General features: G+C 43.1%; 1 protein-coding gene across 2 annotated transcripts in view; it reads right to left on the reverse strand.

Moving 5' to 3' along the window:
* Positions 1–27,836, reverse strand: part of LOC143327907 (phosphofurin acidic cluster sorting protein 2) — a 46,437-nt gene that overhangs the window by 9,230 nt on the left and 9,371 nt on the right. For both annotated transcript variants that reach the window (XM_076742550.1, XM_076742549.1), the window contains exons 2-15: positions 18,719–18,806; positions 11,739–11,828; positions 10,413–10,538; positions 8,474–8,636; positions 7,098–7,189; positions 5,592–5,672; positions 5,171–5,230; positions 3,607–3,758; positions 3,371–3,464; positions 2,256–2,339; positions 1,438–1,565; positions 1,075–1,207; positions 865–969; positions 533–639 (exon numbers count right to left, since the gene is read on the reverse strand). In XM_076742550.1, the coding sequence (XP_076598665.1) occupies positions 533–639; positions 865–969; positions 1,075–1,207; positions 1,438–1,565; positions 2,256–2,339; positions 3,371–3,464; positions 3,607–3,758; positions 5,171–5,230; positions 5,592–5,672; positions 7,098–7,189; positions 8,474–8,636; positions 10,413–10,538; positions 11,739–11,828; positions 18,719–18,806 (1,503 nt within the window). The remainder of the gene's footprint in view (positions 1–532; positions 640–864; positions 970–1,074; positions 1,208–1,437; positions 1,566–2,255; positions 2,340–3,370; positions 3,465–3,606; positions 3,759–5,170; positions 5,231–5,591; positions 5,673–7,097; positions 7,190–8,473; positions 8,637–10,412; positions 10,539–11,738; positions 11,829–18,718; positions 18,807–27,836) is intronic.

Below are 27,836 nucleotides of genomic sequence, written 5' to 3' on the forward strand. Positions count from 1 at the left end.
AGGCTCACAAATTAAAACGTCCACTAACAGAACAGGACTTTAACATTGGTGAGGTTTAAAATGTCTTTATGTTCTTAATGACAACATTTGAGAAAAAAAAAAAAACCTGCAGCCAACTAAAGCAGCAACAGCACTGAGCGAGCACGTTAACATCACAGATGTGACATGGCCCCAGCTGGAGCGCACAGGCTGACTGAGGAGCAGGTGTGAAAAGAGTGGAAAAGTTGCAGTTCGGCTGGATTAAAGAGAAAGCAGGTTTATAAGAAGCCACAGAGCAGAGTGAGACAGCCTCGTCTCCCACTGATTTGCCTTCCTGAGGAGATGGCAGCCGAGCAGATGGATCCAAGACAGAGAGAAGCTTCAGCTTTTCATGAGAAAACAGACACATTCTGATAGAATGGGTTCACGGACAGAGAGCGCTTCAGCAGCGTGAGCGATGGCGTCTTGGAATTCTCTGGCAGCGAGGCGCCATAAACATGCACAGTTCGGCGAGGACGGCTCCGAGATATGTGCGTGTATGTATGCGACTCACAATCTCTGGATGCGAGTGACGATGGTGTTGAAGGCGGCCTGAACGTCAGCAGCAGAGCAGGTGGACACAATGGGCTGGGCCTGTTCATGGAGCAACTCAGCTACATACTGCACAGAAACACACATGAGAGGGACACGATGAGTTCATGGATATACAAGAGGCAGGCTTGGAAATAAAGCAGGAAGAACACAGTCTTTTCACAGTGATGTCAGGAAATGCTTGTAGCTTGGCTAGCAACTAAGCCCTACTCTGCATGACCCAAGTGTTTCTAGTGTACATGTGAAGCGATGAAGGTAAGTATGAGTGAAGTGTATGTATAGATAAACACACACCTGTCCTTGCCACTCCATGGTGTTGATGAGGATGATGCTCTCCGGTAGGCGTTCATCAGAGATGAGGATCTGGTTAAGCTGGTCGTACACAGACTTCCTGGGAACCTTTGAGACATATGAGAAGCAGAGAGTCTGAGACGGACACAAGCCAGCAACAACATGTAGAAAGAGAACATCTGCAGCTTGAGGTTACATCTGTGATTCATCTACCTGTGCTATGAGTCGTGAGTCTGGGGAACACTCGCTCTCCATGCTGCTGGTCCTGTCGCTCTGGGCCTTGGAGTTCTGTCTGTCTTTCATGGAGGTGCTGCGAGGACGCCTCTGCAGCCTGTTCTCAACTTTACTGAGGAAGGGATGAAACACAAGGAGCTCAAAATACATGACACACAGTGCAAGGTAGGAAATCAAATAGACTCAGAAGTTAACAAAACATTTCGTAAGAAACTGCTGAGGAAACACCCGCTCCAGATTACACATTAAGACAGATACAAATCTAAAATAACATCTGTACATACATGATGACATAACCCTATCTTGTGTGCATGTTTCCAGATGTAGTGATCTGCAGTGTACCTGGGAGACATGTGGTTTTGGGACTCTGTCTTGCAGAGCTTGCCAACAGTGCTGGTCATCCGTTCAGTGTTGACATCCCAGCTGCTCACCTCCCCCGGCCCCGGCCCGCTGTCATCAGGCTCTGGCTCCTGAACCAAAAAAGGGGGGGGGGGCAAAGATGAGCCAAGAGGGCTGGAAGAGGACAATGCTGATGTTTTTCATACAACACGAGCACTGTCATGTCCCATCAAACTACACCCGTTTCAGCTACACTGAACCTGCAGCAGGCATTTTAACAACAAGAGTTGAAAGAGTTGAGGTGAGGAGGGAGGTAGAGAGGTGCTGCTCTGGTAAAGAACTGAGCTTCACTGTTGAGGTTGGAGAAAATGATGCGATCCCACCATGACAGGCGAGATAAAAAGTCATGGTCTCTTAGCAGGTGGCGGGGGAACACTGTTCCTGCAGTTTAGATGTTTCTTTAGTACTGGTTTAGTGGAGCGGGGCTCCGAGCCGACAGCCCGGCGCTCAGAGGGGGAGCTGGGGGTTAGAGGAACAAGGTTAGACTGACCCAACCCCTTTCGATCCTCATTAGTTAGGATCTATCCAGCATGGGGCTGCCTTGTCTGCTCTACTGATCCATAACAGATGACTGTGCTGTTTGCTTTGTCTGCCCTTGCATACGCTCCCTCTTTGCTTTTTCTTGGAAAAAAAAAAAGAAAAAACAGAAGAAGCACACGAGGAAGGGGCAGTCAAGTGGAGAGGGCAGAGTGTTGGAGAAGAAAAATCTGACAAAGAGATGCTCGGAATAAAAAAGCCAAGTACAGCTACTGCACACACACCCCAATGGTCGTATCCGTGATGCTGTCATCTTGATACCGGGCCCCTTGTACTTTACATCTGTCCACAGTCAGAAAGTCTCCACTCTGCAGGGTAAACACACACACAGACACACGTTAGACCACTTTAGCCATGGAGGTCAGTTCTCCAGAGAATATAAATGACAAAATCTCACAGTTCCAAAGGACAGTGCTGTGCTCCATATGCTCAAGTCAAGACTGACCTCTTTTAGGATGACCAGTTTCACAGTGGTGGCTCCGCAGACAGCGGCAGAGCTGGCGAGTATAAATATCTCTAAAAGTTTCTATGTTTCACAACAGCTGCCGTCAGATTTCTAAACCCCAAAGGACGGACACTTATGTGCTCGAGTTTGCTTGACTAAAAGCGTTTAAGTGCGTCTTGCAACATCTAGTTCAATTCATTTCAATATTAGATCAAAGGCTTTCCATTTTGCCTGCGAGATGTGTTTATGAAGTTCGACTGGAGACATTTATTGAGCAAAATGGAGGGCTATGGCAGTCCGAAATGCTCCAGGCTGTTTTATTACAGGCTGAAATGGATTCCCAGATATTTATAAACAGCACTCCCTCTCTCGCCATCAGACTCAACATGTCTCCCTCTCTTTCTCTGCCCTTGTTGTTTCCAATGGGCCATAAATCTCTGAGTAGGAGTTCAGAAGTTGCTCCATCCAATCTTCTCTCTGAGCATATTTGTGTCTGTGAATGCGTGTGTGTGTGTGTGTGTGTGTGTGTGTGTGTGTTGATGGTGGTGGAGAGGTCATTCAGTGTCACTCCCTATAAATACTGCAGGGCTGCAGAGGTGAAGAGGGTAAAGACTGCAGGCCCCCATCTCATTCTGCTGGGGTGGAAGCTGGTGGGCTGCATTGCACTCATGCTCAGAATATCTCGCCTGGAAGTATTATGGTCTTTGGGAATCCCTGAACCACAACAAGCGCGGCGGACTGCCAGACATTTAAACAGTGTCCTGGGGCAATTCCTTTACGTAACACTGTTTACAAAAAAGAACCTCTCCAGCAAATGAGAGGCAGGAAAGTTAAACAGCGGGGCCAAAAGACATCAGATGGGTTTGTTAAAACAGGGACTGGTGGTCAACTTACAGGACATGACAGCTCTCTCTGCTGGCTTTTTTGGCTGTGTATGCTTCCAATTTCTGTCTGGGAGCTGGAGTGAGACATGCCTTCAAAAAACGGCCTGAAAACAGAAACAAAGATTTGAATGAGAGAAAACTAACAACTTGGAAAGTAAACCATAAACCATGGTATATTATACCACACACCATATACTGTAGACCAGGAACATATATAATTCAATCTGTAGAAATACGCAGACGTACTTGAGTTTGGGCTTGGGCGTGCTCAAGACACTCTCGTTGTCCTCCATTTCCGGCCCACTGTCACTCTGGTTGTACACCTCCAGACTGTCGTAGAGTAAGTCCAGATCCTCCTCCACCTCCTGCGTCTGGTCGACTGGGTCGGAGTCCAGGACCTGACACACAGGACAGACACATCATCGACACATCAGTACACTGTAATCAGGGAATTGTAATTATGGGCATGGATTAAATTAGTGTAGGGAGTGACTAGTGACCAGACTGGCGCATTAGCTAATCACTTTCACAGCTGGGCTAATGGGGCTCAAAGAATGAACCAGAAGACTGACAGCTATAAAATGAGAAAATCTATGCTATAAATACATCCCTGCCTTGGTCCTAAGCAGGCCAATTAGAAGGTAAGTGAGTGTTAGAGGAGAGCTAAGGTGCCGAGCCTTGATTTGCCAGCTGCACAGTGGGGATGTATATCATAGGAACTGCACACAGGCAGGCTTGTGGACTAATCAGGTGATTAATGCCACTCCGTAAGTGCAGAAGCTGGCAGGGAGCAGATAAACACAGTCTGTCCCCTCTCCTCCTCCTGGCTATGTATTTATAGAGCTGTAGCTCTGTACACTGCCCAGCCACAAGCGAGGGATTAGAGACAGAGAACGTGATAAAAGATCATCAGGCCACCTGGAGCTTCCTGAACCATCCAGCAGAGCACAACTCAGATGGCCTAGAGGCTCTTGTAAGCACCATCAGGTCAGGTCTTTTTTTTTGTTGTTAAAGTTACATATAAAAGTAAAGGAATGAGTAAAAAAGGTAGAGCAAATCCTGGTCCAGTCTGACAGTACACATAGTTAAAAATAGAACCTAATCTCTTATAGATTTTTGTTGATGTAATCTGTGGACTGTTTTTGACATCAGAAAGAAGAAGGATGAGGAGAAACATGCAATGATATCTCAATTACCCATAGATTTCACAGTTCACTGGTAATTATTACCATTATAATGGCCTAACACAGATTAAGCACTAATGGACAGCTAGGGGTTGTTACACACAAATGGTCAACATCCTGCTGAAGACCAGATTACAAGCTATTATGTAGATTCCACAGAAATTCAAAAGGACTTGAGAGAAGAAAAACATAAACCTAAGTAGGACAAGCTTATGAGCCTACATTTATCATTAGATTAAGAGGTAGAGAATAAGGTCCTTAATGGATTCTGCATACGAATCGCTGCTAATGGAAATGTATGAATCATACATCCATGAGCACAGAGGTAATGCAGCCTAGCACCATAATGATGCTTGTACCTCTGTTGTGGCAGTGATTTCTTTGCAGGCGATTCTCCTCCGGTCAGGGGTACATTAGCAGTGATGCAGCATTATGCTGTTAAAACAGTCAGCGCTGAGATTATCTTCTACTGCCCCGAGGGCAATCTAATAACTGATATGTTTCCCAGCTAACTTACTGAAGCTTCATAACAAAAGGACTGAGCAAAATTCACCACATTGTTTGCTTTGACCACGTTCTCCTGGGTGTCAATCAATACAAAAGGCAATTATTCTCTTCACACTCACCTCATCTGTTACCTTGAACCTCTTCAGCAAGGCGACAAACTTCTGCTTAAAGTTAGGTTGCTGTAACAAAAACAAAAAAAACATGCAATTATGAGAAAAAGAACCCACTGCAAGGAAATACCACTCATGATTAAATATACATGACAGCTGGGCTCAGGCTTATCAGTTCTCCCAGTAACTGTCCACTGGATTACTCATTCACAGCCACTCTATGTAAAGACCATTAAAATCAGTCCAGTGAACCCACAGCGTTCATTTACATGCCCATCCACAACATCTTAATGGCTTGAGCAAATGGAACACGGTGTGTGCGCTTTCCCTTAAAAGCTTGTACAGCAGCAAACACGGCTCTTGAGTTATTCTTATGGTCAATGATTGACGAGCAAAAAAACTCCATGTGGTGGAAAAGGAGGCAACTGACTCTGGTCATGGAGGTGGTTCGGATCATTTTCCTCCGGGGTTTCTTGGGCTTCCTGACTTCGTCGTCTTCATCATAAAGATCCTGAAATACAGAGAGGATGGATGAAATGATCTGAATCCTCAATATCAAAGTGCCTCCACATTCTGTCCGCATAAGTTTGAGTTAAATGTAGAAAATACATTATAATACCAAGAAAATATTCTGAGAGGACGATTCCTTCTGGCTAAATCTGTGGCTGAAAATCTTCTTACATAACATGAAATGGACCGCATTCATATAGCGCTTTTATAGTCCACCAGCCACTCAAAGGCCTTTACAAAACATGGCCCATTCTCTCTGTCACACACAGAGAGAATGGGCCAGAGAGAGGGAGAGAGAGAGAGAGAGAGAGAGAGAGAGAGAGAGAGAGAGAGAGAGAGAGAGAGAGAGAGAGAGAGCTCCATTGGGAGCAATTTGGGGTTCAGTATCTTCCCAAGGACACTTGTACACTCAGACTGGAGGAGCCAGGGGTTGGAACCACTGACCCTCCGATTAGCCACAACCGCATTATTGTTACAGTGGCATGCAAAGTACCCCTGATCAAAATTTACTTTCCTGTGCATATCTAAGCTAGTAAAAGATGACCTGATTTCCAAATGACATACAGTTATAGTTACTATTTCAAGTCAGATTACTTTTTTATTTCCATCTTTTACAGTTTTAAAATAACAAAAAAGGTGCAATGCACAAGTTTGGGCAGACCAGTAAGGGCTTAGTAATACTACCTCTGACAAGTATCACAGCCTGTAACGGCTTTTTGTAGCCAGCTAAGGGTCTCCCAGTTCTTGTTTGGGGGATTTTCGCCCACTCCTCCTGCAAAAGGCTTCTAGTTCTGTGAGATTCTTGGCCTGTCTAGCATGCACTGCTCTTTTGAGGTCTATCCAAAGATTTCTGATAATGTGTAGGTCAGCCATGGCAAAACCTTCAGCGTGCCCTTTGAAGTAGTCCATAGTGGTTTTTGAGGTGTGTTTAGGATCATTATCCTATTGTAGAAGCCTTCCTCTTTTCATCTTCAGCTTTTTTTGCAGACGGCGTGATGTTTGTTTCAAGATTTTGCTGTTATTTAATTGAATCCACTCTTCCCTCTACCAATGAAATGTTCCCCTGTGCTGCTGGCTGCAACACATGCCCAAAGCATGATCAATCCACCCCACACTTGACAATTTCACTCTAAAATTATACAGAATATAAATAATACACTAACCTTGCTTGAAATGTTGAGGGGAATATTTCATCTTTAACTTAATGACTTTTGGAAATCAGTCCAATCCTCCACTCAACTATTCACAAAAACATCAATTTTGACAAGGGGTGCCCAAACATTGTCATGCAACTGCATATGTAATGCTGAATATGACAAGTCGACTCTAATGTTGTTAAGCTATATGAGTTCTTTTATTTATTAAATTTTTTAATATGTGTTTAACTTCACTCGTTATCTGCAGCACAGCATTTTCTGGCACTGACCTGACCATGGACTGCATCATCACTGGCTTCTTGCTCTGACGAGTAGCTGTCATCGTCCTCCTCAGAGTAGTTATCCATGTCTGGGGAGCGGTCTAGGATAGGCAAGCGCAGAAACACACACACACACACACACAGAAAAACATCAAAACAGAGGGAAAAGTGTCTGGCATTCTATTTGGCAGCATTACTTCCCTGGGTCCAGGCCTTTGAATCCACCCACTCCACCGAGTGGACAGATTCGTCTGGCACTGTGACATGAAACACCGGCTTCTCGTCTGAAAAAGTGAGACGATCTAACGAGCACCATGGGGGACTAACTGTGGGACTGCTGCCATTGTCACAGACACATCTGGACTAAGAGAAGTGGTGTTTACGTGGTGTCCTGAACGAAAGGAGCAAAATACCAATTTAGCTTTTTTGGGAATAAAGATTTCCTATAGGAGCCAATTTGTTCAGCAGGACATCAATCATATAATATACTGTGGATTTTTCAAAAACATCATGGAAATATCACATTGCTTAATTTCCTGTCCTCTTCTGCACAGTTCATCGGTAATGAACTCTTTTGACTATGAAATGTTAAATTTGCTCGCTGAAATGTAATGAAACTTGTATTATATGCAAATTCGATTGTCGGGCTGTTCTGTGATCCATGTCTCACATTCTGATTGAAGTTTTAATGACATGTTCGTGGGTGGAACATTTTACTATCGTTCTTTTGTTTAATGGCATATTTTAGTGGTTTGAACAGCCACATTCTGAGGGCAGATTTTACTGTGTGTTTGACAGCTGAGGACAAATCAGGTAATGAAAGATTTTCTATTTAACAGCTAATTCAGACTTTGAAACATCCTGTTCTATGTTCTTAGATGGGATGGATGTTATTAAGGATGGCTGCAGAGAGGAGAACGATAAACATCTTTCTTTCCCTCAGAGTGACACTAGTTTAATACTTTGTGCATGAGCTCATCTGTTATGTTTGAGCGGCCCCCTTAATAACATCCAGAACAGCAAGGGATCAGCATAGCAGGATGAAGGCGTGGAGTCCGGGCAGGGCCCAATATCTCTCCCCATCCAGAATTAGAATGCTGTAAGGTAATAGGCCCTAAATCTGTTCAACTCTCAAATCAACATTACAGCCATAGCTGAAGAGAATAACATATCCTTGGCCATAGGTTGACTTGGGATTAATAGAGCTTATTCTGTCCTCAGGTCGGGAAATAGGAGCCATGTGGACAGAGGGAGGAGAGAGGCCTGGGCAGGGAGGGCTGGCTGCTGGGTGAAGGCTGAAATTACAGACAGGGTTTGGTGGGGCAGCATGGGTACAGCGCTGTCTAACAGACCCACGTAGGGGGACGGGAGATGGCTGTGCCCACCTGAGGTTTTGGTCTTGCGGCCAGCCTGGCCGCTACCATCCTCGTGGTCGATGGGCTGGCTGGAGAGAGAGTACACGCTGATCTCCGCCACACGCACTGGCGCCTCCTTCACGTTGCTATGGAGACCCAGAATCTGTCCCCCGTCTGTCGGGTGTTGCATCACCTGGACATAGGAAGATTAGCAAAAGAGACCGGACACTGATTGGAAGAATCCACTCGAATAAAATATGTATACATGACACTTTGGTTTAATCTTATTCCTCCCCTGCAATGTTCCTGATAAGATAACCTTGCCTTGAATAAATAACACAGGACTTGATATATGGATTTCATCTGCCATAACATCAAGTCATCTTTAGCTGAGATGCCTTCATGTCTTGCACAATCCCTGTGTCTATCAATCACTTTGTAGAGCCCTGTCGAAGCAGCATGGAACAAATAAGATCTCCTCAGCAGACAGACAAGATAGAAGAATTTTATCTCTCTCTTTACTGAGCCAATACTGATCCAACAGAAATTGAGTTGGCTTCTGTTACACTGCTTTATGCTCGCAGAGATTTACAGACTGATTACAAGCTGACAGCTATGCCATCTTTAAATAAATCCTTCATTAGCACAATGCTGCTTTGCCACTCTGAATGTCGAAACCAGCTGAGCCAGTTTGCTCATATCATCCAATCAAACAGTATAACACAGTTTGGATAAACTGTTTTGAATCAGATGAGAAAGGATGAGCTTTCATTCTAAGCCCTATCCAGGGGGTACTTTCAGTATTTCACTTGATGAATGGCTGTGCAGGGAGTAGGCTCATTTTGCACAAACACTGGCAGGGGTGCACTTGAACGTTGCATGCAAAGTCCAATAAGTGACTTCCTCCCACATAACGCCCCAGTAGATTCAGAATTAGGGCACGAGAGAGTTTACTCTACAGCAGATGACAACATAATTACCCAACAGGATCCAATAATGGCCAATCTAGCTTTATTCGTGGAGGTCTGTGGGTTGTTTCACTGCAGCAAGCACCAAAACAGCACAGCAGTTGAGTGGTGTTTTAAAATGCAATAATGCATTAGTCTTGTTTTCAGATGTCACTCAATTCCTGTCCTGGGGCTCCTGGTGGAGAGTAACTTGTGCTGAGCATTAATGGGCACATCAGCTGCTGTAATTAGAATTGGGCAAATGTTACCTGTGTTTCTCTATTCCAAACAAGTGTGATGCTTAACATCTATGTCTAAATCTTTGTCTAATTATGTCCTCAGCAAGGCATTTTAATCGAACTGTATCTGCTATATGAGGCCCAATTTCCAGCCCTTTGTCTACTGTAATCCATTCCATTACTGCTACTAGAAATAGCCCTGTCCTCTGCTAAAACACTGGTCCACGCTGGTTGTGCAGAGTGTTGGAAGTCAATGACCCAGAGAGTGACAAAATTAACAGCAGCCAGTTTCAATGTGTGATATCCACACTGACAAGAGGTATCAGTAAGCGAGGCAAAAAAAAACAAACATCAGTGGTCAGACATACATACAGCCTTATGTAACTGCAAAGTTGCCGCTGCACGGATACATCTACATGAAACAAACATACACAAGGGACGTCATCAGCTCCTCGTCCATTATTTCTGCATAGCATAGCTGAACACGCTTCTGAAAAGTGCATACAAAGCCAGCTCCAGATGGCCCATAATCTCACACAGCAGTATGTGTGATGAGCATGAATCATCTGAAATGATGTGTAACACAGGAGGGCCCTCTCCCTGGCAATCAAGACACAGTACACAGACAGTAATAGCCATGTCAATCACTGTCAGAGAAGAACAGAACGCAATCACAAGCTCCAAGAAAAATGACATGTTTCTCATGAGAAATTAAATGGCTGACGGTGAAACGTGAAAAGAAAAGACTGAAAGCAATGCCCCAGTTGAGGAACTACACAGTACCTCGGCCATATTGATAACTCCCACAGCCAAAGTTTTGTAGCCCAGGATGGTTCGATTCTTGTAACGTTTCCTCCTCTGCAGCATAATTTGCAGTCTGTTGGCATCCCTCTTCAAAAAATGGGGGTACTGAAAATAGCAAAAAAATAAAGCATGATAAATAATGCAGATCACAGTATTTACAATGAAAACCCACATGCAGATTTATTTCAATCGTAACAAAACAATGTCTTCAATGCTGACCTGCCATGTGCAACAGCAGAAGAGTGTCTGTATTTCTTGCAAATGACTTTTTTTTAAAATCATTCCACTGAAATAATAAAACAAGACTGTATGTATTTGCTAACTGTTCATCTTGGTATTCAGCTCCTTCCTTCATCACATGAAAAGAGGTGTGTGAATGGATGATACAGAGAGAAACACACACACCTGGTACAAGTCTGTGTAAAGGTTCAGCCAGTCTCACTGTACTCAGATGCCAGCAATGAAGCGACATGGTGGGTGTTAGAGTTTAAAATAAATAAATAAATAAAAATCTGTAGTCTGTCTGCAGGACTGTGGCTAAATTCAAGACTCACTTCAGGTGTCATCCATTTGCTCTTTTTATCCTCCTCTGGAGTCATATTGTCTCTAAATGCCAGAACTTGATCTTCACACTGACTTTTCTTGCCTTCCTGGTCTATAGTATTCAAACAATATTAGCTTAAAGATCAAGTTTCACAAGATGTGTAACTGCTGCAATATCCACGTCCAAGACTACCCTGACTTTTTCCAAGCTTTACTCAGAAGCAGTGTGATTTGGGCCTTTTTGTTTCAGATCTCTGCAAAGAATTTGCACTTTTCGGTAAAATCTAAACTTTTCCATCTACACAGCTTATGTCTGGTTTCCGCAAGTAGCGCACTTGTTCCAGAATAGTTCACCTCTATAGCCGTCTATTCCAGTCCACAAACAGTCAGTATGCATGGAGGGTTGGAACATGTTTCTGCTTCAATCCCTCCAGTGATGATTAATTTCTACACAGAGTAAGATCGCACTTTGAAAACCGCTGTATTCAATAGCACAAACAACAGCAGTCCCTGCCCCCATAAAACAACACCTCCTCTGACCGCAAAATAACATGAAAGATGGTACAGGCTTATATTAACTAGGGGAGTCTGATTTAATCCAGACCAAATACTGTAAACACACGTTTAAACACTTGCAGATATTTTTAACTGAACACTTTAACTGGGGGTTAAAGTGTAGAGACAGGCTGCAACACAGTCCCGTCTGTCAAGAAACAGTCATATCAGTGCGAGAAGTCACAGTATAATGTGAAGAGTGCTTGCCTGTAGTGAGAATGTAAGCTCCAGATCTGTCTCCATTAGTCCACTGGGTGGGAGGACATACTCATTCGATCTCAGAAGGCGCTTAGAACCCTGGAAGACAAAGCAAAGTTTCATTGTAAGCACACTACATATAAACAATTATATTCAGAGACTTTCAGGTTTGTTTTGGTGGTTAGCTGGAAACTGCCACAAATCTATTCTGGAATGAGAGTGAAAACATTGTTTTCAAGGGTGCAAACTTCAAAATTCAATATGCTCTCTTTGGAAGAAAAGGAAATCCCCCAAAATCCCTCCTCTTATGTTGTTTCCTAAGACTATCTACCCAGACAAAAGTGGCGGAGTGTGCAAGCCTTATTTTTGTACTAGCCTGATTCACATTCACACATTTATGCAGTATCACACCTTGAAGCAGCCCAGTACAAACAGTCCTCCACTCCTTCACTGCTTTCTAGAGAGCAGTGCTACTAGAACATTTGAAGTAGGGGTCAGACGCTCTGCTCGGACATATCAAGAGCTGGGGTTGAGAAAGATTTCCTGAATGACATAAGGATTCAACACAAGCAATAATCTAATCACAAGCTTCAGCCTCTAGGTGGATGTCTGGTTCAGATGGAACCTAGCTGCAACAAGAAAAGGTTTCTACATTAGAGACGTTTATATAGCTGCTATTATGTTGTTGCCAAGGATCTCTATTAGAATGAACAGCGACCAACTATATTATCTAATGCTTGCTATTCTGGTTGAGAGAGCCTCATCGCCTAAGCTAATTCTGGGACCTGGCACAAAGTTGGTGTGTCCAAACAGCACAGGGATTTAAATGCCATGGGTTGTCAAAGTCTCTTCCAAAAGTGAGGACACAGACAAACAGTGTGTCCTCAGAGGACCTGTCTCAGGCCTGTTTGTCTTACGAGCCTCTGATTAAAGCCTATCATGTTCCTCATCGAGTTACAATTCTTCAACCGAGCTTCTTTTTCCACCTCTTATAATCTCGAAACAGGGAATCAAAGTGTGAACGTGGGAACAGAAACAGCTTGTCAAGCCTCTGGTTCATGATTTTACGTCAAGCTGTGAGTGCTGAAGACAGGCATCTGTTGTGTCATATACTTGGCAAGTCATCAGCTGCTGTAAAAATTTCATAGGTCCTCAAAGCTTAGTTCAGGTATCTGCTAAACCTGCCACAATAGAATTAAGACCTGGTGAGCAGCATGGAGAGGTGAGGATATCCTGTATCTGGCCTAATACCCTGGTGAGAAACTCTTTAATAGTCCAATGAAGCGAGTCTGACATTGGATCCTAATGTCATCAGAGCTGCTAAATCATGCAACAGATATCAAATGAAATGCTTGGGTGTGTGCTGACGAATCATCACAGGCTATCAGAGGGTCTTAGCTTTATTCAAGAATGCAATAATGCTTCTGTAGGTCCAACACATGCAAGAGTGATTTAAAATAACTTACTGCATGTTGCAAACAATAAATGAACGTAACATTAACTCTTTTTTCCAAACATAGTTTTCGGTCATATCACACCTCCCAAACACAAACAGTCACAGTCAGGAAAACAAGGCCAGCCCAAACGCCTTGAGAGCCACAGCAGGCAAGAGGATTACGAGGGTCTGTCACAGTCAACAGCCAACCAACATACAGTACATACCCACACTTGAAGTAATCAACTCCCTCCAATCAACCAAGCAGTGTTAACAGCTGAGCAGAGGGAAACCAAACAGAAGGTTGCACTGAGCTTGATATGTATGGTAAAACAGACCTGACAGCACACAAATCCATTTTCCTCTGCAATCAAAATGAAAGCACTTGGACAACTACGCTGGTGTGAAGGTTTTCTCCCAACTTCCAATTTTATCTTTGGCAAACAGCTTCAGAATGTTTGAGAGAACTGATAAAGTTTCAGGAGGCTCAGCAGCTCATTAGCACTGCTGTCTCAAAGAGAGAGGGGACCCTGGTTGTGAGGTTCATCCTTGTTCCCTCTTGGTCTGAATTTACATGTTCACTCTGCTCAGCTCTGCTCCTGTGGGTTTCCTCCTGCTGCTACAGATTCCTCCACCAGTGCCAACTCTAAAGCATGTTCTAGGTATGAAGTCATTTGTCCGTCTATGTCATCCTTATAATTAGGGCTGTCACGACTCTCCAAATCTACGATTCGATTCGATCTGAGCTTTCCTTTTTCAGCACTGACAATAGCCAAACAATGGCCCAGCCAAGTCTTAACCTATAAAGATCAACAGATCAAGGTCACACAGTCAAATTTGAATCGAATGTAACAGCAACTTATTTTAACAGTTAATTGGGAGTAAAATGCTAAAAAACCAAAACCAAAAGACATCTTGCTAGATGGCAGAAGTGTTCTTTACACCACCAGCTTGATTTTTCTCATCTGTGAAAAGCCACCAGCCCCCCATTAAGGAAGGTGTTCTTGTGGGTAACCTGAACCCCAACATGTGACGCAGACGTGAAGGCTGGCTGCAGGAGGTGAATGTACGAATCCTACTACGGTGAAGGGATGACCCATCCAGCTCTGCCTCTGATTGGCTTACCCTGGTATTCTTACTCTAATCCAACCAATTATCACTTCCCATGTCTAAACTTAACCTCCTCCTGCCTAGACCGAACCAACCCCACCAACTGTGAGAAACGTTACTTACTAGGGATAAATGTTACCAGTGGAAACACTGAGCTATGCTGCTTGATAATCGTAGCTATGGTGGATAGCAAGGATCAAGAACTTGATACATGTCTGACTCCGGCAGTGAAAAATGCAGCTGCAGGCTACTGTTAAGCTGTGCTGTGTCATGTGTTTTCATTTTTTCCCTTCGGACATGTGATGGATGTGAGCAATTAGGCGAGGGGGAGAAAAATTGGGAGAACAGCCAATTTAATTTCAGTGATCAAAATTGAAGTCTCAGGTTGATCAATTTCTGATTTAGAACAGTCTACCAGCCTTTCCATGATCATCAACAGATTTAAGCAGGTATAGAAAATGGATAAATGAATGATAATTTCAGCCGAAGATGAAGTAAAAATAGTATATTCGAATATATAATTGTAATAAGCAGTACTTCTGGTACATAATGGTTTTACTATAATAATCGCTTCTTCAAAATAAAATGAGGTCAAAAAAAGGTTTCTGCGCTACAACATCATGCGGTTTCTGCAAAATGTCAAGCAGTGTTGCATCTGATGTCCCAATGTACAACCTCTACTTCCTCTTTTCCGACGGCACTGGGGCTGGGTAAGCAAATGAAAGTAAAAGGTGATCTAGACCGTGGACATAGATGTTGGGATTAACAATGCTGGTGTTACACAATAAACTAGCATAATGGCTGTGTATGATAACCATTTATTTAAGATACGCAGTCATATTGGGCATTTTCCCATCCCTATATGAGTATTATGCCAAAAAATATTCAACAGGTAATGTTTGTTGTTTGTTGAAAGATTGCATGCATCATTCTCCAAAATACAAGCATGTAATATTACTCACAACACTGAGTTTTAAATGAGCTCACAAAGTAAAAGAACATCTTAAAAGAACATTTAGTGTCAATAGTTTAAAATGCATGAAATGAAACTCAGACTAACAGGAACAAAGCTTTGAAGAAGTAAAGACAACACTGACATAAAGAATATTTAGCTCTGCTGACACTTGCAAAGTGTTCTGTTGCAATAAGCATTTTTTTTTTATCCAGTCTAATGGCTCGATATGCTCCAGAGAAGGACATGCTGACAGTACCCTGACAGTAGCTGCAGCCCTTGTTTTGCGTATAAAGAAAAAAGTTGAGCAAATCTCTGTCTGAGTCTGACCTTGTCACTAACTTGAGCTCCACAAAGAGGCCTTGTATACACTCCTTTCTCATGCTCAGTGGCGGGTACAATGAATCAAGGCACAAAAGTTGAGCACTCTCAAACTGCCTGACATGCATTAACAATACAGAGCCTTGGCAAGGAAAGCTTGTACTGAATGTCCTTTGCCCCCCCTTCTTTTGCCCTCTCTCCCCTGCTACAAGCCTCTCCACTGTCTTTCTGGGGCCATATGGGGGGACGTTACAGCCCCTCTGCTCCACTAAGCTCCACAAGCCTGTGGGAAAATAAGATCGACTTCACACATCTTCTAAAGGTCACTTTTTTCAAAAAATATTAAATTCTCCCTTTGCAGCAACGACAGAACTTGATTGAGGACAAGAGCTCAATGTGCAATTGTATTAGAGAGGTTTTAAAGGCGTTTTGAGGCTTCTGCTTTCACCCAACACACACCTAATACAGACACACACACACACACACACACACACACACACACACACACACACACATAATTGGATCATATCTGAGTGTACTGCAAATGGAAGTGCTTTGGACAGCGGCTTGCGCTAAAATGAGGATTGCACGCCTTTCCTATCATAATCCAGCTGACATCAATGTTTGGCTACAACCCCAGGCGACCGCACACCGAAAAGACAGGACACAGAATGCAGAATCATGTAACGCACGTGCAGCAGCACACCACATTGCAAGCCAATGTGCAGAAAATGTGGCAGAGGTTTGTCTGAGGAGGTCTAAGCTACTTGAAGTGACCCAGCGGTCTCCGAGGTGAGAGACAGACGACCATCTCCAAGGGAACACAGAGCGTCCTAGAGACTAAACTGCAATCTCATCGCTCCTACTGTTGCGGCTTTGGGAGGCCATCCAAATGGTTAGCCATTACAAGGGCTGTGTGTGCGTGCAGGCCACTCAACCTGATGAGACAGCCACTGTATGCTGAACAGAGAACCGATGACATGCAGTAATGAGGCTTTGTCATTCACTGTCTGAAAACAAAACCCTCTTATTCCTCTGTCATCTTCTTCAACTGTCTCTTTATCCCCTCAGCGCCTCTTTTCTCCCTAACCAAACCTGCTGGAAATTGCATTTAATGCTCCAGTTCCGGAGCTGCGGTGAACAGAGCTTTGCTCGGCTGTCCTAAGGGCAGCTCAGCAGAAATGGAGAGATTTTACGCTCTGGAGACCACGTAGCTCATGGATAAAGCCACACTTGGTTGGTTACTTTCTCCTTCAGGATGACAGTAAAGGGGCAATGATTTGTTTCTCTTTAAATAGAATCCCCCAGTATTGCATAAAATTTCAATTACATTTCATAATGAGGGGGACAATATTGTGAGTGGGACAGAAAAATGGTCAATTACTGAGGCGTGAAAGCTGAGAGCAGTAACTACAGAAACAGTGAGGCTGATAAAAAAAGTGTGTTAAGTTTGAAGGTTCTTAGCCAAACTGTGTAACAGCTACATAAGTTATAAAACCTTAATTTCATGCCTTTTTATGCTGAGTAGCAATCACTGACACAGACCATACATGAAGAACATTTAGCGTAGATACTTAAGATACTACAAACCAAATGTGCTTCCTCTTAAGCTCTTTGGTGCACGTGAATGAATGATTAAAGTCATCTTTAATTAAATACATTGAAATATGTGATTTCAAGGTAGTCTAACCACATGCAATCACAGGAGTTCCACTAGAGTCAGAGGCTGCAGAGATGGCAGTAGCTGCTACTCTGTTAAACTAGGCTACTTGGTTTTTAGCTATACCTGTTCATCTGGTGTTACTTTTTCCTCCATTATGAATAGATCAAAAATTTCGGCCTTACCTAAAGTTTGACTAAATATATGGTTTCTATATTTTGACTGTGTAGGGCAGTATGGAGAAAAATGCTCGTCATTGTTCTTCCGAATTCATGTTTTATTCCTTAAGAACACTCCTAATATCCACTGTTCGTATAAACATTTCCTCTTCCTCGTGTCGACAAATCAGACATGCCGGGCACATAGTTCATACTTCATGGTAGATAAGCCTGGGATTTGTGCAGCACAGAAGGAGCGGTGCGATGCATATTATTAAAGCATCTCCAAAACACAACAGAGGCTTCATATTAGATTCTCTGTGATGTGTGGGTAATATACAAGCTATTGCTTAGACTTCTACTCATGTGGCATTGAGGTTTCCTTTTAAGTACAACTTATAGAAAAGTCAGCTTCTCCTCTCTTCTCTTCTCTTCTCGCTTTTAGGTGAGTCTAATTCTCTGAATCGGCTCTGTGTGGATTTTCTGGGGAACTGCAGTCAAGAAAATCCAAATGACTTTTTCCTCTGAGAATTATTTCCACATGGTCACCTCGGGGCAGTGTGTTCCTATGTGTGTCTGTGTACACTTAAGGTGTACTCACTTGGTCTTGGTTCTCCCTCAGAATCAACTGTTTCAGAAGAAGTGGACCATCACCTTTACAACCGCTACTGGGCTCACTGCTGACTGGGTATTAAAGCTGGGGTCTGTCTGCACACTAAAGGCAGGTTTCCAGCATTCTGCCACTCCAGATGAATCAAGTCTATGATGTCCACATAGTCATATAGCAATGTTGTTAAGACTTAAAATGTCAGAGTTAAGATATGTCAAAATGCAATAACTTAAAAATAATAAATAAATGCTCTATTTATTCGATGGGTTGCATCAAAGAGGACGTGCTTTTGAATTTGGCATTTAAACCACGCACAGTGTGACCGCCATACGAAATGCGCAAGATGCATTTTGAATAACAACCCTGAGAATAAGCAACACATGTTACTGCACAGCCCTAATCACAGAAATGCATTAGTAATCAATGTAAGATGTGCAATCCATCTTACGGTGCTAATGCTCCTGCTTTGAGTGGTGATGCTAGTCTGCCATTTAAAGCACCTGAGTGGATGTAACTCACCAAAGCTTCCTGTGCAGCTCAGGAGGTTTTTTTTTTCCTATCAGCTGGATTAGTAGCATTTCTTATCATCGTCTAGGCTTTGTGATTGTGTTCAACAGTGCACAGTCCAGGACAAAGAATTAAGAAACAGTGAGCCACAGACTCCAGACCGCGACATGCTGCTATCAAATGTTTTGCAATTGAGCCCGATACTCCCATCGCACACGGGAGATTAACCCACCCACCTGTATTTTGACAGCTATAGACAGGGAATTCAGCTCTTTATCCAGTTCTTTGAGGACGACCAGCTTCTTCAGTGTGAGGGTGCAGAGCCTGTGAAGAAGAGAAAGAACAAGAGAGGGGGAGAGAAAAAGAAACAGATTAGTGGCATGACTAAGAGAACGGGAGCACACCTTCATGACGTGCGGTAGTCTCTGGATGAAAAGCATGGACGACAAACAGCCCTCACTGCTGCCATATTATATTTCTGTGTGTGTCTTTGTTCTTTCTTTGGTCTGCAGGTATGATAATAATTACAGGCAACATCCAGGAAACATCACTTAGTGCCAAGACAGTGAGTGAACAATCGAGATGCCAACTCGGTAATCAAACCCTATTCTACTCAGCTTTGGTGGTTCCTCTTCATCAAGGAAAACCTATGACTTGTTGAGAATAGATGATGCACCAAAGCATGAGTAAATCAGGTTCCTATTGTCAGCTTTATGGGTGAATTCCTGATGGAAGGTGACAGAGCACAGATGCTTTGACAAGGTACAGTGCAGTAAAATGCCTTCCGTCAGCCCTGTTTCAGCATGCTGCTGCACACTGAAATGTTGAATACAGAGGCGTACGTGACTTACTGCCATCTGTTCATTATCAAATAAAACAAGATAGAAGCATATTCCTACACATGCCTCTAAATGAAGTTAATACGTTTTCAAATGGAACACTGGCTATCTATGTTAGAAGGTCCAGAAGACAAAACTAAGCAATACAAGAGGGCTAAAACCAGACACAGACTCTTTCATGGGTACACAACAACCTTTAAAAATCCCCTTCCCTTTCACCCCCACAAACCATGCCTCTGCAGCAAGACACAAAAAGTCGTCAACTCCGGAGCCAAGTTTGCTAAAACGTCCTCCTGACCCACTTTTCCCAAGCCCTGCTGCATTAAACTGTGATCAGTCTGAGCCAGAGTCAAAGGGGAGGAAGAAAGACAAAGCAAACAAATAGCTATCCAGTCACCCATTTTCCTTGGGAGCCACTCAGCAACTCTCACTGACTTCATTCAGACACTCCCTGTTAGGCAAGTATGATTCACAGAGATGCATCACATTCAAGCACAAAGGAAACTGTAGTGTTAGAGACAACAACAATGTGGTGGTCTGTTTGGAAATGAATCTTGCAGGCGTAAAGAAGACAAAAGGGTCTGTGCAGATGTCGTATGGCACAGACTGTTTTTCCACTGTTGATGATAACGTCTTTGCATTTTGAAATTTGACAAGTCTTCAAAAAATTAAAAGATAAAGAAAAGAAGGCAGCTTTTGAACACATCTTTCAAAAATTCAGTATGCTTCATTCAACACAATCATTCCTTCAGATATTCACTCTGATTTAACGACAGAGAGGTGAACAAATGAGCCTTTCACAAGGCCCAGCCAGGGCAGCAGCAACAAACGATCAATCAGTCACGTGTTCCAGCCAAATATAACCAATCTGACAACGTAATGTCAGACATTATTGTAAATCAGTGCAGAATGATCTTCACTTTCAAGGCAGCAGTGGTGAGGGGGAATGAGGAAGAGCAGGTATCGGAAAATTTTCTATGATTGTGATGAATATGTGTATTCATTGTTAACATTAACAAAATTAACAGTATAAAAGGAAGGAAGCTATCCAAAGGTCATTAGATCCCAGGTTTACCCAAGCAGCCAACAGAATATATCTTTAATGATGTCAATATAAAATTTTCAACAACAGGAAGGGGCCAGGAACTTGGTGTTCCTGTGCAGAATCTCCCTTTGGCCCAAATAGGTGTCGACATAATTCTATGACAATTTCCTGGAATCATTTGGGCGCAAATTGCCAATCCACTTGGCTGCACAATTACCTAAGTTTCTTCATGTGTGTTAGAATAACAAATGTAGATCTATTTGAGGCCGGACTAATTAAATGTTAAACCTCATAGGGAGCCCATGGACCCAGCTTGCCTTATGGTGAGGATGAGTCACTAGTCAGCCACAGCTTCCTGTCAGGAGGGGGGGGGAGGGAGGCGGGGGGGGGGGGGACAGAAAGCAGCGCTGATGGTTAAACAACATCTCTATCCTGTCACAGCTCTCTCTCTCTCTCTGTGGACTGGGATTCACATGTAATTAAAAAGGCTGCAGGCGCTGAAGGGGTCACCTAGGGAACCGGGGATTTTTTATTATTAGACGGAGGTGTTATCTCCACTCCTGTCTGCCACTGTGTTGTGTTGCAAGTGAAACTTGTGGCCATCTGTTCTGGCCTGGTGCCAGTCTGTCCCTCTGTACCTACTCAGTGCCAGTCCACTTTGCCACCCAATCAGTGACTACAGCGACAGACCAGGTGTCACACAGCAGCACTAATCATTGTGCTAAAATAGGTGGCAGATGCATACACTGGGTCGAGGATCAACAACTTTCAGAGAGGACTGGATATACTGTGTGTCTTTGATAACAGGAACAGAGGAGGGTGGGGGCCGTTATTTGTGGTATGGTCTCCCCTCCACTCAGCAGATGCTGGCACACACTCAAGATCAAAATAAGGGCTTACAGAAGCCCCTCAAAAGATGCATTAATCCTCCGTTTTTGGCATGTCGGTCCCACATTCCCTGAGAGTGCCTGGGGTGAGATCACAGCACGTTTTGCTGTGCCAAACAGGGCTGAAACACAACAGCGTTATCAATCCACGGAGAAGACCGGGTGGGTGGAGGATCTATACAGCAGTCTCGAGTTCAACATTTCTGCGAACTGGTGGTGGAAAGCAATGATAAGTGATACATTTTCTGTCTGTTTCCCAGATGATAAGAGCCCATTGGGGAAATCCCTCTTTCAGTTTCTCTGCCTGCGCTGGTTAAGTCAACAAATCGCCTGCCAAGCTCTTCTGATTGGGTCATCATCGCTGTAGACTGAGTTTATTGATCCTCACATGCACACTACTATCCTGGTTATAGAGTCTTTTGCTGGTTTTGATCAAACTCAAAGGTCTGGACATGTCGATGAGGGAAGAGAAACTACCACCAAAATAATTCTTTTAAACTGTTCCAATAAAGAAAATTAACATCTAAACCGTCTAGAGGGTAGAATTTATTGCAGTGCTGTTGCATCAGTCTGCATTCATTTTAGCTACAGTAGATATATCCAATGAATTGGCACTTGAGTGGAGAATAAACATTGCATCCCTGTTTTCATGATTAGAACATTATTGCAGTTTGATTGTTAAGTCGTTCTGATATGTTTTCATACACAAACACAGGACACTTGTGCACAAGTCAACAAAAAAACATCTTCCAATAAATATGATGTAAACCAGATAGAGGCAGCAAAACCTCGCAATTGAGACTGCTTAATAAATGACTTGACCAAATAATCCATTATCACAACTGTTCGACAATAATTTTCTGTCGATCGACTAATCGACTAATCTACCATCATTTCAGCTCTCTATGACTGCTGTTTACATTTGGAACAAAGCTGTGGTTTTTAAACCATCCTTCACTCAGCCTGCTTTTAACCTTCAACGTGGTGAGGGAATGATAATGTTAAGTTCACATTGCGTCACAGGTAGAGGCCAAACCAACCCTGCGGCGATGCAGGAATCAGAATCATGTCCTTCTGCAGGCCAATGACAGTAAATGCGCAAATCTTTTTCTCGATGACATCTTCCATTACTGACATCAACATATAACTGACAGCTGTGTAATGCACTGTCAAAATGAACAGTTATTGACTGCTCTGATGAACGGTGACCAGTAGGTGCCTGAGCACTTTACAGCCAATAGGTTTAGCCTATATGGCATCCCTCACAGCAGCATGAGTAGTGCTGCTCCATCTAAACCCATTAGTGCATCCAAGTCACTCACTGTGCCGTCACTAACTGTTGACCTTTGCAAGCCTCTAAAGTAAAGAAGGCCATTAGATTATGAGGCCATTTCCCTCTCTTGGATTATACAGCAGGGGTGGGGAGGCGTGTATGGCCCACGACACCATTGGATCCAAGCTGTAATGCAATTCATAAATACAAAAAATAACTTTTTTCAGCAATAAAGAAAACATAAAATAGTAGACTAACATGTTCTTTGGAGTGATCCCTGGATGCAACATACATTTGCTGCCCCCAACCCAAAGGGAGCACAGACTGCTCCAAGTCACATACTACTCAGGAAATCAACACTGGAAGTGACAAATGCTTCTTTCTGTGTGAAGTGTGAGGAAAAAGGCTTCAACAAGCAACCTTATTTATAGAGAACAAACTATAAATCTACACTGAAAACTGTTTTGTGAAACTGGCAAACAAGAACATCTCCTCAACTGGCAGCAAAAAGCAAAAAGCCACGACAACATTTTTTTTTTCACCTACAAATCAAAATAAAATCAACAGGACTTTTAATTTAGCAGATGTGCGGCAGCATAAAAAGCTGTGCTTTATAGTGCCACACTGGTTTAAACCACACACAAATCATCATTATTCGGTGTTATTTGATGAGAAAGGAACTGAGCGCTACTGTTGAAATCACTGTAATGAAAGCTGGTCTGTCTGTGGCTTCGCCCGAATCATTTCACGTTTATCTGTGCTGGACAAACAAAACAACTTATCAGGCAGTAAAGTCAAACAGCCGTGGTCAAATATTTGGTTGTAGATAAAAGGCCTGTGATTGTGGGCTATATGGCATGGTGCATTATCTTATCTCAGCCGCTTCATCCGTTTTCTATACAGCAGTGAAGAATTCAGACGTAAAAAGTAACAGACTTTACAAGCTTTCACAGTTTAAGTGACAGAGTGACAAGTTTAACACTTCATCAATTAAACATAAAGCTTTTTGGATCGACTGAAGCACAAATGACAAAGAAGGGATAAAAAGAATGTGTGACACAAGTGTGCAACTTCTCCAAATCACCGCCACATCTCATACGCACGTCAGAAACCTATGTGAGGCTCCGTGTGTGTCAAACTGAATCAGTCGTGTTGCCATGTCTCGACCAAGCCCCTCTCGCTTCCAGTGCAGAGTAACTTGGCCCGTCTGAATTGAAGAGATGCTGGAACATCAGAGGAAACCAAATCAATTGTGGGAGGTGGATTAAAGGTGGACAGCAGGGTGGAAGTCAGGAAGGCAGGTCCAGGGACACACACGTTCTGCACAGTGAATAATCCTTTCTGTTAGCCCCTCTCTGACCTTACCCTCCCTTGAGTCAGGCTGGCTTTCTTTAACACTCTGGAGTCAGGCCTCAAAAAAAACTCCAGCCACTCTCTGCTTTGAGTTTGGCTCTTTGGTAAAACGATATGCCTTGTCTGAAGACTGCCTGTGTGACAGCAGACATAGTTTATATTACATCCACATCAAAAGCTATTAATAAACGCAAACTCGAAATCTGAAACCAATCCTCCAGACACTTGGTCTTGGCATCAGATTTGAGAAGATGTGACTGAGAGCATATGAGGGAATAATCATTTAAGTTGAAGGTGAGAACACTGGGAAAACAGCGCTTTCCCTCTGTTGATTCCTTGCTTTCGAACAGCCATGACAAAGAAAATAATAAGAAGGAAATCTTTTAGAGCTACACATTTTTAATGTTTGTCGTGGAACTACAATTCAGTTGAAAATGGTACTTTGAGCAAGACCTGTTTCAAAATGTCTTGCTTCCTTGCTTCACCCATGGCATGGGTATCACAACATCGCTGAAGAGTGCTTCTCGTCTGAGCCAGTGTCAGCAGACAACACAAATCCTGTCTACACCGACATCTTTCAAAGCCATTAGTCCAAGATGTGCTGTTGTGTAAGAGTACGTGTGGCTACTATCGCTACGCTATTTCTGGACCACTTTAGTGACAGCAGCATCTCAAATAACACCCTCAAGTTTAAGAGCCTACAAAGAGACAGCAGCTACAGTATATCTCATGGCAATAGATCCAAGAATGAAAAAAGGCTTTTGTTGAGAAATGGCTTCTTACACAAACTGTCATGTTTTCTCACTGCTTATGTTCTCTTTTTTATCAGCTGGAAAGACTGAAGCATTAGTAGAAATTAAACTGTTCATATCTTCCCATTCCCAAAAGCATCTCAACATTTCCAGGGCTGTAAAAAGTTTACCATGCAAATATGGACATGGCAAAAACGGTCGTCACAGCCCACAAATGGATGTGCAATGCAGTGCGAGAGAGGCCGACGAACGCTCTGAATTGAACGATATGCTGCCTAAACAAAAACACACTTTTGTAATTCTTTTCCCCTGGTCAGCGTTCTGGTTGATGTTTTGCCAGGTCCATGCCCTCGGATCACTGCACAGCAATTGTCAGAGGCACAAAGCAGGGGGAAGTGGAGGATGGAGGATGAGTGATGTAACAGAGGGCTGAATGAAAAAGAGACTGTCTATGTTTGGTATGTGCTCGGGGGCTTCCAAGCTAGGAAAAAAAAGACTTCAAGTCATGCTTTTAGTGCTTTCAATGTACTATTTCTCATATTCTGTTTGAGATGTGAATGCACTCGCACTCTTTTAATAAGGCATGCTTGAACATAATGCTCCGCATGGAATACTTAAGGAAGTGGTGTATGGTGCTGGCCTCATGTGGGGGACTGACAGAAAAGCCCTTTTTCTCCAGTCAAAGCACTACCTGAGGAAAGCCAAGGCACTTAGTTAGTTCATAACACTATTATTTGTTCATGTCAATTTCGTCCAAATAAAGGGTACACTAGTCTAAAAGCAACTTCTTCTGAATATTTTATCCTCCTACAAGAAAAGCAGGGGCAAATCTTCTCTATTCAGGGTGAGGGTTAGCCTGTGGAACTGGTGAGATTTGCTCAGACAGCAATACACTCCGGGTTCTTTTCTTTATCTTTTATATTTTATTTATAGCCATTCAGTCAAATTGCAAACAAAGAGCAAAGGCAGAAAACAAAGCTACATTCTCGAATCCATACCCACACCACCCACGTAAATGTTCTTTAATAAATTAATCCTTTTTAACACATTTGGTTTCAAATTGACAGGTTTTAGACAAAGGCTGGGAAGCAATGGAGATTGCAAAGCACTGTGGTGAGAGAGGGAAGAGAGAAGTAAGGAGAATAATGGCAGATAATTTGTATGCAGCTAAATTAACTTTCGAATCAAATCGACATCACAAGTGATGAAGACTAACCCAGAAGACTGATTGATCAGTATTAACAAGTTCACACAGTAAGATGTGCCATAGGAGCTTAGCCTGCACTTAGGCTTGCATGCAAAAGCTATTTTAGCCCCCAAATATCTGGTTATGTGTGCCAGATGGCCATATGCTGGCCGGGCTTTAATTCCCTGAATGAAATCTTCTCAAGGCCACAGTAAAAGAGGAGGAAGAGGCTGTGACTGGGTACACAAAGAGAACAAGAGGAAGCCATTAATTTGGCAAAGACTGATTTCTGGGACTGTTTATGCTTGAGACAGAATCTAATGGTTACGATAGCAACAGAACTCAAAGGCTGGAAGCAACAAAGTGAGACTGAAATCAAACAAACCTTTGGATGAGAAAGTTAACTTCGGAAGATTGCTTGTGATGTGCCACAGAGGTTTGTGAAGACACGCTCATGGGCTTGAGGGACAAGTTGTGCATCTATTCTGACTTTTTGATCGTGTCAACACGTCATATTAGTTACTACGGTTTGTGATGATGCTCGGTTTTTATGGTATTAGAAATTACCAAATATCGAAGGAAGCGTCTCAATCTTGTCCTGTAGCATAATCCACAGGGTGGGAGGTATTTCTTATTGGAACTTCTTACATGCAGTAAAAAAGCCTCCGCTCTCCATCTGTATGCTCACTGTTTTCCAACAGCCATATTTTATCCAAGCCATGGCTACATACACAACTTCCTTCCTGAAAACACACACACACAGGAAGAAAAAGCGAACTCTTTTAGTGAATAATGGAGGCCTGACAACAGCCCATCTTTTTAATCCCTAATTTAACATGTAGTTTGTGTTAAGTCATTGCTAGGGTGGATTTTAGCTCTGTTGGATCAGCAGGTGCAGAGACGTGAGCTGCAATGGAGCGATTTAGTGCAGCAGGAAGGCAGGACAGGTGTCACCACTCAGGTATGAAACAAAGCCTGAGGGACATGTTATGAAAAGAGAAACAGAATGGAGAGCAAATAAACCGGTTATTTCCAAGAATGTGAGAGAGGAGGACGTAATAGCTGCACTCATATCTGTCATAATACTCTGTAATATGGTCTTAGTGAACTCTGTGGTCATGAGGCTCCCAGAGCTGTGGTAGAATCTGACTGTTGTCGGGATTACCAGCACTTTTTATGTAATACTAGACAGGGCCGGGGCATTAGAGCTCAGTGCCAGATTCTGTTTCCGTTTGGTGATTTGAGCTAGTGCTCTCCACCGAATGCCCATTTGAAAAAAGATTTCTATCTGTGAAGTGTGAATCAGCGGTTTGACCAGTGTGCTCTTGTTGTGTGGGTGGTTTGGTAGAATCCTTCAAAGATTTTTCTCAGATAATGAAGGGTATGCTAGCAAGTTGTGGATGTTTTCTATTGAGAAATATGGGGCAGACGAAAAAAGCCTTGTTTGAGGTAATGCAAAAAACTGCAAAGCTCGCTGTTCAGTGACACCAGGAAACCAAGAACGTGGTGGACCTGTCTCCATTTTTTATCATCAAGTCAAGCGCACGCTGTGTAAAAATGGCTTCTCCCAGATTTACTGGCACCAAACCAAATGAAGAGACAAAGTTCTCTCAAATGTAAGACACACATGATAACACAACCCTGTGACAGAATATGTGAGTCAGCAATCACATTATTCAAATGCTAGATGTACAAACACCCACTGAGCTTCATCAGACTACCCTTTGCTTCTTTCTCAACCCTTCAACCTCTTTGATACCAATCAAATACACAACCCCGTGCTGCATTCATACCCCACTGATCTGACAATCATTGTCAGGGACTCAGTACATGACTGCCATCCTTTGTTGCAGTTTTTTGCTGTGCTAAACAGCTCTTTTGTTCAGCCCTGAACACAAACTGATGAGGTCAGCAGGCCCTTGTTTGTAGTGGCCACATAAGACAAGATCAGACCAGACATGACATGTTTACAGGCAAAATCAGAGCCAAAGTAAGACATCCCAACCAGATCAGCTACAG

This window comes from Chaetodon auriga, chromosome 11 (genome assembly GCF_051107435.1).
Source record: "Chaetodon auriga isolate fChaAug3 chromosome 11, fChaAug3.hap1, whole genome shotgun sequence".
Lineage (NCBI taxonomy): Eukaryota > Metazoa > Chordata > Actinopteri > Chaetodontiformes > Chaetodontidae > Chaetodon > Chaetodon auriga.